The following is a 14,296-nucleotide window of genomic DNA, read 5'->3' on the forward strand; positions in this document are numbered from 1 at the left end:
TGTAGCCCTTTAAGGGAATTTCTTTTTTCTGAGCTAATACAGAGTTCAGTAGCACTAGGAGGAACAGAGGGGACATAATTTTGCAAGAGCTGTTGGGAGGGATTTTTTTTTTTTTTAAGCTGACTGTTCCAGTGATCAGCAGTTGTCTTCTGGTGTTAAAGTTAGTGCTCGTTTGTAGACAAAGTTTTTGGTTAATTGCTTTTCACTTAAGTTCCATCCTCTTTTTAATGATACTTAACACAGGAAATGCAAGTACTTGGTTAGTATTTCTATGCTATTATGATAGGTATAGGAGTTGGAGATAGGTACCGTGTCACACATTGCTTTGCAAAAATTGACGTACATTTTCTTTTACTTGCACATAACTGTGTTAACCTCTGGTTCATTCTTTTTGTTTCAAATTTCAACAAATAAAGTGACAGTGTAAAATTTTTGGCCAAATTTGGGAAGATTTAAGTACTAAGTTTCTTTAACTCTCATGGAATAGATGTCATTCAATCAATTCAGAGCATAAATACTTTCCAGGATTGGCCATTGGTCCTGGTTACCTAGAATGAGCGGCATTTCTTTGAAGGGAAAGATTAAGCTAGTTTTATAGGAATATCTTGAAGGTATTTTAAACCTTTTTTTTTTCTTTGTAAGAGAGATGAGTAAAAGTTTCTCTTCTTGCTAAGTGAACTGTACAGCATTGATGATAATTACATATTTTAAATGTGTATGACCAGAATTGTTCACAATATTCTGAATAACAATTTCCCCAGTGTCATTAATCTACCCTTGCCCTTACAGAAGTATTTATCTGATCCATCTTTAGACTGTGCTAACCTTTTTCATGGCTGTCACATTGATGTTTTTTGGTTGTGATCAGCAGCAGCACCTTGTACTTTGAATCTCGCTTTCTTTGCTAACTCATCTCCAAGGTTGTTTATATCAGTTTTCCATTGTATTTGATGGTGCTTCTTAACTCCTTCAACGGACTTAATCATTATGGTTTGACTTCCCGTGCCAAGGCCACTGATACAGATATTAAACAAGGTTGGTCCCAAGTCTTGCCCTTGAAAAACTCTTACTCATTCGTTTCCAACCTGATATCTCTTTAGCCATTTTTTTAATTAAAAAAGCTCTGTGCACATTTTGGCTTATCTAGTTCAATAATTTCCATGCATCCTCCTAGATGAGGCTTTATAATAGTCCAGATAGTCCTATCTTGTGTGTTTCCATAGGGCATAATTAACTGTGGGAAAATATGTTGCATTTAACCTTTCTGTCTGTTTCCCTATTTTTTCCCTGCAAGTTTTGAGTTCAAGGATTTTGTGGTAAATGGCTCTACTAGGAAAAAAAAAGTTAAGTCTGGTAATTTCTAAACCTGTGCTGCCACAGGTTTGTTTTGTTCTTGATAGAGGTTAGAAATCTGTGCTACAATAATGCTTTTTTTCTTTTTTCTTTTTTTTTTTTTTCTTTAAACCTGCCACTCTTAAGAATTCTGGGATAATGTTCTCAGTCTGGCCTCAGCCAGACGGCACTCATCTTCCTGAATTTGTGATTTCCTGCTTTACACACTCATTCCTGCTGGCTGTCCTGTCTTTGTTCCTATTCTTTTTTCCATCTTATGTACCAAAACCTAAAATAAAGTGTTTAGTTTTGGTAGTCACGCTTAAATGAGTTTTCATCTCTGCTGTATCATTGCTGTATTTGAACCCTACTTATCTTCTCCTTGTTATCTACGTGGCTATTCTTAATGTCCTTTTAAGTGTCCAGTTCAGTTTCACTGTATAGCAATTCCTTCTTTATATCTCTGCGCTGATTAACTTCTAAATCATGCAGCAGATCAGCATTTTTCTGTCACTTGGGAGGAGGGTATGTTTGTTCAAGCATTCTGCTAGGGTAGTTGTTCATCTCCTTAAATCTGGAGTCCTTCCCTATGAATTCTCCTGTTGCTTGAGATACAGCTTTTGTGTTTCCAACTGGAATAAGTTCCAGGACTCGCTTTCATTTCCATTTTCAGTGTGTCTGCAGGATGTATGATGAGAGCCCAGCCTCAAATTACAGAAGGGGAGAAATGTTTAGCCCTTCAGGGGATGATCAGAACATCAGCCTAACTTGAGGGGGTTGAATTGTCCTGCTAAGGAGCGCATGGCCTTCTGCTCACTGCAGAGGTATGGAGGGAGGGTTAGCTTCACTGCACTAGAGCTAGATTTGGAAACACACTCCTTGAAGATCCTCTGTCTAGGAGAGTATTATTTGTAGTCTGTCTGCCCTTTCAAAACCAAGAGTCTTCATTGTAAATCTGCTTTTGTAATTCTTTGACTTCAAGCCATGTATTTTCTGTTGTAATTTGTTAAAGGTTATTTCCTCTGACAAGTTTTCCATACTTGCCAAAATTAATCTAAAAGATAAAACTACCTTTTGCTGTTACTGAGGTCGTTGGAATCACGGCCAAAAATATATGGATCCTTCTGTTCGTTAAAGGTATGTGTTCAGTTAATAGCCGGGAAGTTGAAGTTTCCTAGTGAGACAGGATTCTTTCGGGATCCAAGTCTGACTCCAAGGAATCTATTGTCATCTTCTTTCTGTTCTTCCCTTGGAAAAAGTGAAATTTAAGAGGGGGGAAAAACATTCTGAATGGTAGCAGTTTGGCCAATTTGCTCAGTGTCTCAACTTCTTACTGCTTTAACTCCCTCATTCAAGTCATGTAGGAGGAATGTTTTAAGTCATGTTATTGTGAATGGTGAAAGCGAAGTTAATTTTAATTCTGCTAACAATCTCACGCAGAATATCATGGCTGATGCAGTGGTGTAACAGTGTAGGTGGACTTGCATTCCTCCAACACTGGCCATAGCACACAATACTTGAAATCGTTCCACATTCACTTTGTGTAAAGGGAGCAAAGTTTCTGCTTTGGAAGGCAATTTGATGCTTTATTAACTGTGCTTAGTAAAATGGAGGATTTTGTTTCTCAGGCTTGTCAGAACTGTTGTTGAGGGCAGGCTCCATTTGCCTGTGATTTGGAGACCTTATCAAGGCACCTGAAATTGCTCCCTGGTCTGATGACGGGTTCAAGCTCTCAAAGTCAGTGTTAACACATTGTACTTTCAGTGTTCGCGTGGACAGAAATTCTCTAAATTCATCCTGCCTTTAAGGCTATAATTAGTGCACTGAACAGGCCTGTGAGTCTGCCTTTCAGAAAACTGGGGTATGTACCTTCTCTGTATCTCCAGGGCTGAATTTGTTTGCCAGTGTCAGAGACCTCTCTGATCATCTGGCACCAGTGCACAGTGTGGGAGGTGAGCTGTGTTGCAGAAACCCAATACCTTAAGACTTTGTGGGTTGAAACAAATTTACGTGTTTCAAAGATTGACCAGAATGGTACAGCTCAGAACACAAAGGCAACTTTTTCTGAGTGGAACGTGCTTACCAAGCAAACAGCTGTCTTCTGTGGCATGGGTAGTCTTGGGACACCAGATGACTTTTCAGATAACATTATCTGCTGTTGAAAAAGGCAGTGGTCACTCTACATCCAGCATGGATTTATAAGAGATTGCGGGAGGTGAATAACTTTGTTACCTTCATGACAATAGTTCAACAGGTGTAAAGATAAAAATCTTTCTTGGTTTCGTACACAGCTGCTAATATAAAAATACCTATTGCTTAATATGTTTATCTCTTGTTTGTATTTTTTAAGTGATTTCTCAAGGTTTTGCAATGGAATTTTGCCTCGGGAAATAGTGATCTTTGATTTCAGTAGCATACCTTAGTAGAAAATGCTCCCCAAAGCAAAAGTATTTGTAGATGGCTTCTTGGCAACATCTCATTCTATCTTGCATCTAGAAGGGCTCAAAATGAATCTCAGTTTCAGAAAACACCATATCCATCACAGAATTCTGTGATGCACCCAAGTGTTGAACGCTGTGTTCCCCTCTTACCCCCTCCATCATGATGATCCATCTATGCATTTTTTTACTTGAATGTAGGGAAATAAAATTGCTTTGATATAAGATATTCTTTATTCCATATGTTGCCAACCCCAAGTTAATGAGATGACAAAGATATCACTAAATGATGCAGGGGAAATGGGAGCTGTGGCATGGGAAGGAGCAGCATCCACTATTTGAGCCAAAAATTCAAGGGGAATTGAAAGCCCTTGCTTCACACCAGTGAGGTATTATAATCAGCTGAGTTGCAGCATCTTGCCTCTTTGAGAGGCACCATCTCCTTGGCTTCTGCAGAGTTTTTTCTGGTATGTTTACTCTCTAATTTAGAAAGGAAAAATACCATTGGCACGTAATTCTAGAAAGATTCCCATTTCCTGTTCTCGCTCATAGTGTATCCAAACGGCATTGCACTGGAGCTCATCTGTGTTGCCTATTCATTGCCTCAAATCTTGAGGTTCTGACTAGTTACCATGGTACTGGATTTCTCTTTTTATTATTTTGTGAAATTTTTATTTTGTTCTTTAGCATTTCTGTGCAGTGTTTGCTGAAAAGATGAGAACCAGTAAAGGAATGAACTTGCCCAAATTGTTGTACTACAGCCAGTGGGGTTTTGTTAATACACAAGTGATATTTCTTTTCATATCCATCAGGGAGCAAATTGATACAAATATTCAGTGAATTTCCAAAGGTGAACTTATTCTTGAAAAATTTGTGTGGAATAACTTTCAATTTGCTCTGAAATCTCTGCTTTTAGAAGCATCTTCACAAACTGCCAATGTGCAGTCAGTACTGTGTAATGTTGTGTAGTTATACTGTGTAAATATTATCAGTAGGCACACTGCTCTCTATCGGGGCACTGTCTGGTGTTGGAGCTTCCACTGTTAAGAAGTGTGATGGTCTTAATGTCAAGCAAAAGACTAAGTGAGCTTCTCTCATCTTAATATGCTTAAAATACTAGGGTTTTTTCCACTGTCCTGTTTAGTTTGTTGCAGTAGAAATGAATTACACTTTAGCTGTTAATTCCAAAGGCTTTTAGTTTAAATACAAGTACATAATTTGCTGAAGAAACTTCAATGGTTTTTGTGTAATTTTCATGTTTTCCACGTCTGTTACTGGATTTGTCCATTGTGTAATAACACTGCATTGTTCATATGGAAAATACTGATTATGAACTCTTCCTTTAGGTTGCCATAAAAATAATTGACAAAACACAGCTGAACCCAACTAGTCTACAAAAGGTAGGTTTTTACATTTAATCTTTCAACTGTGTTGGAACTTGTTTTGTTTCACCACCTCCTTCCATTCACCCCGAATGCTCATGCTAGAGAATCTGAGGCATTGCATACGTCGCACACATCTGACTACTCTAGTTATTAACTAGTTTTGTAACAGATATTTTTCACAACGCTGCAGTTGTTCAAGATGAACTCGTACAGAGCTGTAAACTGAGAAAACAGTGGTGTTGGCCACTTCCTTTGTCTCCCAAGCATCGCTAGCTCTGTAGAGAGGACGTTCGTGGTTTGGTTTCATGCCCCCATGTCTCCTTCATGCTGGTCACTTTGTTAAACTTAAAAATACAAAGCTTATGTTCTGTCCTCTTAAACTGGCCTTGAAAATACTGCCTCTGAACTGAAGGCCAAGCAGTATCTATGCTTTTCACGTAGTTTGCAGCAGAAAAGGTGCTGCAGTTTTATGGAACAAATTGGAGCGTGGCTATTGTGGTTTCTTCCCTGTAGCTCCAAATGTTTAATGTGCTGTTACGGTTGTATTGCCTTATCTGTTTTACTAAGTAGTGATAAATCCTACTCTTTCATCAAGCAGGCCAGTCTGCTTTGGAGTGCCTGCAGGAAGTACATTTAAATGTCACTTTTACCTAGGACTTTTCTAACTCTGTCCTTTTAAGTGCTGCAGTCAAAGGCTTTTTATTTACTTTTGAGTACTTTGATAACAAAGCTCCTTGCAATATTTCTATTTGAACGAGAGAATACCCAGAACTTACATGCAAACAAAATGAAATATTATAACCAGAGTAAACTGGAGAATATACACATTTGGATTTTATACAAATACTAGAAAGATCGTGTGACTAGATGTTTTTATCAAAATTAATGGTGCAAAAGTAAATGGGAAAAACACACAAGTTCTTATATTGTACAGTTTGGTTGAGAGGCAAAGAATAACCTATAGAAGAAAGGCTCTGTCATCTGAGCAGGTAGCAGCTTCCTACTGACTCTGTAGACTGGATAGAAGATAACATGGTTCCAGTTTTCTCAGAATTTTTTTTCAGCTTAATCCCTGAGGTTATTGGTAATTTCTGGGTAAGCAGGGAGGAAATGAAATGCAAATTAGGTAGTATGATGGATTAGATAAAGTTGATTTGTGCAGCAGATCTGTGCAGCTTTGAATACCTGAAAAAATTGTTAAATGCTTGAAGCACTTGGAAGAGAAACAAAAGCTGTGTGGTATGAAGTGGAGGGATCAGGGCATGGGAAAAATAGGCAGCGAAAAGTAGAGAGGCCATGTTTTCAGACAAAAAATGTAAAATCTTAATCCTTCACATGGTATTATCTTGAGACTGGGCCATAATACTAGTTTGAGCTCATATTCAGGTACAAAGCAAACCTTTTACAAGCCACAGGTGGTCGGTTGGCAAGGCCACAAGCTGGAAGTGTGCTTGTTGGCCCTTTGGTTCCTGGGTTCCAGCCTGCTCAGTGTCCACTCGTGTCTCCGTTGTAATTTCATTTTTATTTACAGTTTATAAAATTAGATTATGAAGTGTGATTTGTAAATCGGTCTTGTCTACCACTGGGTTTCTTAAATGGGAGTCTGAAAGAATAGTACAAAATAGCAGGGTAGAAATCGGATCAGATTTGGGGAGTGAGATTGCTAATGTTCTCTCCTCTCTAAGCTCATTTGTTACTTGAGCACAGAAAAACTTTAGCAAGATATGTCAGTGTTCTCAATTCAAAAATTGAAAGTAGTTTTCTTAACATTAAATGCCTGCTTGTCATAGTAAGCAGAATAAATGCACAACACATTACTTACCAGTTTTGCTTTATCGAGGCTTTTTTTTGCAAACCCTTGCCCCTTTTCCCCCAGCACTGTCAGCAGTGCCGTAGCCTCGGTGCATTTGAAGCCAACTGCGCACGCGACCTGTAGATGCAGGGGAAGCTAAGATGGAAGTGCTTCTGATCTTGCGCTTCTGGAGAGAGCGATAAAATATTTGAGGTATGGTGGGGAGGGAAGGGCTGTGCCGAGGAGAGGGTGTGGTGTATAGTCTCTCAGCTGTGGTGTAGCTGCATACCCTCGTCATCCTTAGGTGGGGAAACAAATGGGTGATTAAGGCTGCCGGTTCTGCTTTCTTTGTATCTTCCACACCGATACTTTAGCTGCCAGAAAGAAGTTAACCTTGTTAAGGACTTGCTTTGCTTTCTGGAGCAGTAATTCTCGGTATGCCCTCACAGTAAGCTCCGGGCGGCTGCAGTCCTGACAGCTCAATATTCAGCAGCGCAGCTCTTCAGAAGAGTCAGGTTTCTTGTCTGCTGCTGAGGAAGTCTGTGGTAGCCACATGCAGCTACTCTTAACTGTTGTTTTAGGACCTAATTACTGCTCTGCTCCTCTTGCTTAGTGAAGAGGAAACTGTGAGCGGTACTTCCCTGCTTTGAGAGAAAAGGGAATTCTTAGAGCTTTTTTCCCATGCTGGTGGTGTTAGTCATAATCACTATTCTCCACAAATGTACTTGTGTACCCAGTTCCAGTGAATATTGGGCTCAATGGAAACAAGTGCTGATGCTACAGTAGTTCACTTCCTCCTAGACCAAAAAAAAAATTTTTTTTTTTCTTTTGAATTAGCCATGCCATTATATGCAAGTTTTTTTTACCAAGCCCGTGTAATAGCACTAAATCACTTCTCATTTTCCTTTTTTAGAACTTGGCTCCTCAGGCAAATATTTTTGTTCATTATGTGCAGATATTTTGCCACTTGTTTGGGACATTTTCTTGTTAAAGCTTTTTAGAGTTCTTAAACATCAGTTTTAACATGGACTATGTCCTTTCTGACCATGGGTCAATCAGTATTTTAAAAACTGGAAGAAAAGGATGAGAATTTAAAATGCCCAGGCTTTTCTGTTTATAACAAATATTTTTTTCTGTTTTCAAGTTGTGGTTTGTTTGAGGCAAACTTGTATTGTGTAAAGGCTTCCTGCTTGAGGCTCCTAATTATATATAGGGCATATTTCAGTGAGCAGTTATCCAGAGGAGCCTGATACACAGGTAAAGTTTGAGCTGGCCTGGGACAACATCTGGTGAAAAGCTCCCAACTTTGGGGGAAAGGAGGCCAGGATATGTTGGAGCTCTGTATCTGATGAGCATACTGACTTGCTTTTTAGCAAACTTTTTCAGTATTTTTGAAATAATTTGTTACTGAAACTCTTGCAATAGCTAATGCAGGAACACTTCTAATCTGTCTTTCAGTGTGTTGAGAGTTGGATTAAAAGATGTCTCCTTTTTTCCCCCCACTCCCTTTTTGTTTTGGATGTGTCAGCATAATAAAATTCAAGTAAAATTGGTTCAGGATTATTACTCAGTATATTTCTGTGCTTCCGTTGCTGGTTTGTTAGGGTTTTTTGTTTGTGGGTTTGTTTTTTTTCCTCAGTTTGTTGGCTAGCATTAATTAAATGTAATTCTTTCCCCTGTATCTAACATGGCTCACAGTCAAAGGACCAGACCACAACAAAGCTGAAAGCCGTTTGTTTGGCAGACTAAGGATGTTTGTCTTTGCCTAGAAACATTTGTAGAGCTCCTGTTGACGGAAAATGAGCTGTTCAACAAGTTGGGAGTAGTTTTTAATCTCGGTGTTAGAAATTAAACTGATAAGCACTGTTTTCAGTTGATTGTCTGCCTTTATGGTCTCATTATGACAAGTTCCTAAAATGAAGAAAATTATTTTCTGTATTGAGAACCTTCACATTACATCTTCTCATGTTACACCTTCTTCTGTGTTCCTGTGGCAGAGAACCTCAGATGTGTGGGCTTTTATCATACCTGGCTGTTTGCAATTAGTTTTACTGTGTGATGATAATTACTACTTCATTTGCTAAAAGCTGATGCACATAATATTTTGGGGGAATGAAATCTAGGAAACCTTTTTTCAGCATACTCTGTGAAAGTTGCATCATGTTTTACGTTATGTATTATATTCTATTTCTGATAGAGGAATACAATGTCAAACATTTGCAGATGTCTCTGTGGAAGCTGCTGTCTGTGTCAAAATGCCAAACATAACATTTAAACTGACTAGGGAAGGAGCACGATCTGAAGTGCATTTATCTAACTAAAATTCTAATAAAGAATTTGGTGGTGTTTGTATCCTATTCTCAAGTATTTTTATTTTGAATTTCCTGTGAGACAAAAATAGTCTTTTAAAAAAGCTTGTTTCTAGTCACCCACTTCAACAAATGGCTCATATGTAGAAGCTACTTTTTGACATGCTTCATTCAGGTTAGTAATGCAGAGTAGTCGTCCTGTGGACCAATGATATATTTGGAGCAGCCCAAAATGTAGTATGAGCCTAGATTAGACCATTAGACCTAGATTAGACCATTAGTATGAGTAGATTAGACCATCAAAGTGTACAATGGAGGAAGTAGCTAGCTCCAGCCAAGTCAGCATACTTGATTATTCTAATCTTTTTTTTTTAATAAATATATTCATTTACATGATGATACTGTGAATTTTAGCCTCATTCTTACTGTCTTACTCTATATTGCCCTTGGTTGCCTTGTTTGGTGGCACCAATTAGGACTTTGCCTATATTCCCATACCTAATCCTATGAACAAATTTTTTTTAGGTGGGTGAGGTGATGATAAATGGGCTCACGGCTGAGTAACAGCCAAGGTCTTCATCTGTGCAGCAGTGGAGTTGCCCTTGGTGAGAGTCTGACCCAATCGGCTTTATCGGAGTATCAGGGGTGGAAGATATCAACAATCAATTGAGAGCGAATTAAGCAAACTGTCTTTAAAACTTTAAAAGCTGACCAGAGGCTTTCAGTTACATAAGCTGAGATTAAAAGTATTAATGGAGTATTCAGGATATATTATACACCAGCTCAGCTGAACTGCATGAAAAATAAAAAAAAAGCTATAGATTCAACTGCTTTTAAGTACCTGATGATGAGAGATGGTGAAGTAGTCTACCTTGTGTAATTATGTATGAAAAAGCTCCAGAAATAACACAGTTAAAAAAAAAAAAAAGGCAATTTACTTACCTCTTTGGGGGAAAAAGAAAACATGCATGCATAGTTTTTGAAACTGTTTTGCATGGCCAAAAATTTACTTGATCAATCAGCCCTGATTGCATTTAAGCAGCTTGTCATCTAGCAAAGTGTCAGGCATAGACCTGGATGATAATAATAAGATAATTAAAAGCATTGGAAAACCGTTTGGTTTTACTCTGTGTTCAGGTAGTGTGCCATTCACAGCTGTGTCTGTAGTGTGGGGGAGAAGATCTGTTGGGCAGTGCAATGAGGATTGCTCCCCAAATCTTAGCCTTTACAGAAACATCAGAAAGCAGAGAACTGTTAGAACTGGTCTCCAAATTGTGATTCCCCCCTGCCCCCCATTTATTTATTTATTTAAATCCCACTCCCCACCCCCCGCATTTTCTTTTATTAAAAGACACAAAGGCACAAGGATTTTGTTTTGTTGATTCTTTGGTTGTTTTCCATTTCCTATGTTTCACTTTTTTTTTTTTGCTTTTATTGAGTAAGTACACCTACAGATCTTTGCATCATTAGAAATACATGTAGACATACTAAATATCTTCACTTTATCTGAAATCTGACCTGAGGCAAATCTTGCAGCAGCACTTTTTGCTTCTTTACTGTTAATAACAACACTGTTATCTCTTATTTACAAAACTCTTTCTTTTCTCCCATGTCTGCATTCCTGTGGAGCTGTGGACTTTTGTTCTGCTTCAGTCTCTTTACATTAAGTTCAGTATGATCTGTTACGTTACTGGTATTCCTGTAGAAGTTGGTGTTAGGTTTATAATAAAACCACTTAATACTCCCACTTTTTGAAGCATGCTGTTAGAAAATAATCGAGGCTTAAGAATGTCAACCCTCTGGAGTCTTGGGCTGGCATGGGGGGAGCTGCAGAAGGAGAACAGCTACACACTTGACTGCCATGTAGCATACTGCTTAAAAAGATAATTCTTTGGGTTTTCCGAATACAATAATATTTGCACTTCAAGGGGTTTTTTGTAATCATTTTTATCTCAGGTCTTTTCTGGGAGAAGAAGTGGGACTACTTTTACTTCACCTGCTATTAACCAACTTCATTAAAAGCAATATTTTATACTGTAGTAACAACACCCGTGGCATTTTTTGTTACACTTACAGGTTTATCATAGAATAGAATCGTTTAGATTGGGAAAGACCTTTAAGATCAAGTCCAACCGTTAACCTAGCACTACCAAGTCCACCACTAAACCGTATCCCTAAGCACTACATGTACATGACTTTTAAATACCTCCAGGAATTTATATACATCTTACAATTTTCTTTTGCAGAAGAGAGTTTTCAGAGGTGAAAGTAATTAACAGCTGATGAGTAACAGACTTTGCTTTTGTTTGTGGTTTGTTAAATGTTGTTCCTGTATTATTGTCCAGTTGCAGGAGGACAGAGTTTACTCTCTGTGACAGGCAAAGTTGAACTCTTTAGAAGTAGCTACTCAAGCAAGACCGTCTTCACATGAGTATTGGGGGTGGGGGGGGGAACAAGTTCCTTATAATCAGTATGTGCTCTCTGGATGCAGCACTGTTGATCTAATGTCATCCTGCAGCTTGCAATGGGCAGTTGTACTCCCTCACCGCCCATCCTGCTGGGGTGAGCAAGGGAGCTACAACAGAAAACTTAGAGATGCAGTGTTTTTATTTTGGGGGAGTTGTGTGTTTTCTGAGATTTTCTGTTAAATTAATTCCTGGACCTTGTGTGTCAGTCTGGGTTAACACCAATGCTTGCATAAAGGGAAGCGGTACAATCCTGTTGCATAGGAAGGTGGATGGTGAAGGGGATGGGAGCAGGCTGATCCCTTTGAGACTGTACCCCTGAAGTAATGGTGTTTCTTCTGTCTGCTGGGGATTGTTGGGTCAGGAAAACACCGTTTTGTGTTCTGCCCTATTAATTTTGGCAAGCATGTTCAGTGTGTTGCACTGGCTGAGCGAGCTTGGAGGCTGGAGGTCTGGCAGCAAGAATCAATGGAGCTGCAGTGACAAACCCAGGACTAGATGCTACTGTGCCTCACTCGCCTTGCAGGAACGCTTCTAGAGGGCCGAGGGGGAGCCTTGCCTGCCCATCTCTCCTTAAAACTTGCTCCTTGCTGGTGTAGTTAATACACTTTTTATGCAATATAAGCAGCTGACTTTTCACCTGCGAGTTCCTGATGTAGCACAGTAATTCCATGGCTTTAACCAAGCACTGAAGAGTGATGAATTCATACCAGTAACTTAGCGCAGTGGTCTTCAAAAGGTGCTCTGATGGGGGTTCAGAAAACTTTGGAAACAGTATTTTCTGTGAAGGAGTGAAAGATTGTGTGACATGTACTGGCCAGCAAGAAGCTGCGTGGGCTCATAATGCTCTTCTGGCCCCAAAAGTCTGTGAACCACAGAGCTAAGATCGCTCCTCGCTTAAGCTATCTGGAGCGCTTTGTGGGTGTCTTCAGGTTTTTGAGGGTTGGTTTGTTTGGGGAGGGATGTTAAAAGAAGCAGGCACTTAACTCTTCCCTCCAATAAGTGCTTATTTCATGAACTTCATGGAAATGCTAATAGTAATGTTTGCCCTTTGTGTTTAAATAAGTATATCAAAATGATCAGGCTTTAAGAAGAATGGGTGTTACCTATTTCATTAAATTATTTCATGTTTTATATTTATTTCAGCTCTTCAGAGAAGTAAGAATAATGAAGATCTTAAATCATCCAAATATAGGTACCTTGTTTCTTTCATATAATTTCCAACTCTGGGGAAATGTTAGCTTTTTCACTGTAAAAATTGTTGTGGTATGGGTGTGAAAGATGATTCTGCACTAGGGTGTCAATTTTCTGTAAAGTAGTAGTAGTAATAAATAGTTTTTTCAGAACTGTGTGTTGAGGGAAAAAAAAAAAAAACAACCCACAACATTTTGGTCCCTTTGCACAAACTGTTACTTGCATAGCTAGCTGATAATGTTATTCCTTTTGAGTATAATACTGATTTTGGCCAAATTCAAGCTGTCATTAAAAACAAGTATATACCAAAACCAGGAAGTGGTCAAGAAATTGTTCAGGATTGTACATTTAAATGACGTAGTATTGTTACAGGTCGATCGGCAAATTGACTCATTTGTCACCATGTATGTCAGCTCCGTGCATAAAAACGGTTAGTGCTGATGCTCAAACCTGTGGAAGTTCGGCTTAATTTAGTTGCTTTTCCCATGTAACAGACGCAACGTATTTTTTCTTGAGAAAATGTTGTTCTGTGTGAGTTGACCAAATGTGTTACGGTCATTTAGGAACATTAGACAGAAAAAGCTTCTTTAGAGTAATAGTCTGATATTGTCAAGCAGCAAGCAAATAGGTTTTGGTTTTTTTTTCCTCTGACAGAATTCTCTGCAGAGAATACTTCTGCAACTAGTTAACTGATTAATAAATGGCTTTCTTTTCTAGTGAAGCTATTTGAAGTCATTGAAACTGAAAAAACTCTCTATTTAATAATGGAATATGCAAGTGGGGGTAAGTACCTCTCTGCTGTAATGACACATGTAAACAAATTGCCAAGCGGGAGAAAGCACTTGTATTCTTTAAAGTTTGCTTTCTTTTTCAGCAAATATTAATGTCATGGTAGTGTAAAATCTTAAGCAAAATATTTTCTATTCTCTGGGACATCTTTGGGCAACATAATTAATTATAACTTGTAAAACCAGCCTCTGAACTTATTGCAACTTAGTAACGTTTGCTTTATTTTCACAACTCAAATTTAATGGGAATCTTTATTGGCCATCGATTGTTCCTTTCCATAACAAAGGCCAACCTTTTCTATTTATTGTATTCAGCTCCCTACCTCTGGTGTCCTATTTTGTTTAAGATAATTGGTAAAAAAATGTTCAGATGAAGCATTTTCTTTAACTGTTGCTTTCAAAAGCACGAGTAGTGCAACTTCTGTTTTTTAGATGTTGACAACGTTTGACGTATCTTAATCACAGACCTTCTACTGTCAAGAGTTGTTAGGCTTAGCCTTATGCCATTTTAGGAGGAACGTAAACATTTATTCCTGATTGCAGAGAGGGGGGGAAAAGCGCACATCATGCAATGTCAGATATTTTCACCAGAG

At 38.6% G+C, this 14,296-nt stretch overlaps 1 protein-coding gene across 12 annotated transcripts in view; it reads left to right on the plus strand.

Moving 5' to 3' along the window:
• MARK3 (microtubule affinity regulating kinase 3) overlaps positions 1 to 14,296 on the plus strand; it is a 65,346-nt gene that overhangs the window by 14,611 nt on the left and 36,439 nt on the right. For 11 of the 12 annotated variants that reach the window (XM_075503649.1, XM_075503651.1, XM_075503653.1 and 8 more), the window contains 3 exons: positions 5,117 to 5,170; positions 12,868 to 12,916; positions 13,633 to 13,698. In XM_075503649.1, the coding sequence (XP_075359764.1) occupies positions 5,117 to 5,170; positions 12,868 to 12,916; positions 13,633 to 13,698 (169 nt within the window). The remainder of the gene's footprint in view (positions 1 to 5,116; positions 5,171 to 12,867; positions 12,917 to 13,632; positions 13,699 to 14,296) is intronic. The other variant, XM_075503655.1, reaches the window with a different exon arrangement.

The sequence above is a fragment of the Mycteria americana genome, chromosome 5 (assembly GCF_035582795.1).
Source record: "Mycteria americana isolate JAX WOST 10 ecotype Jacksonville Zoo and Gardens chromosome 5, USCA_MyAme_1.0, whole genome shotgun sequence".
Taxonomy (NCBI): domain Eukaryota; kingdom Metazoa; phylum Chordata; class Aves; order Ciconiiformes; family Ciconiidae; genus Mycteria; species Mycteria americana.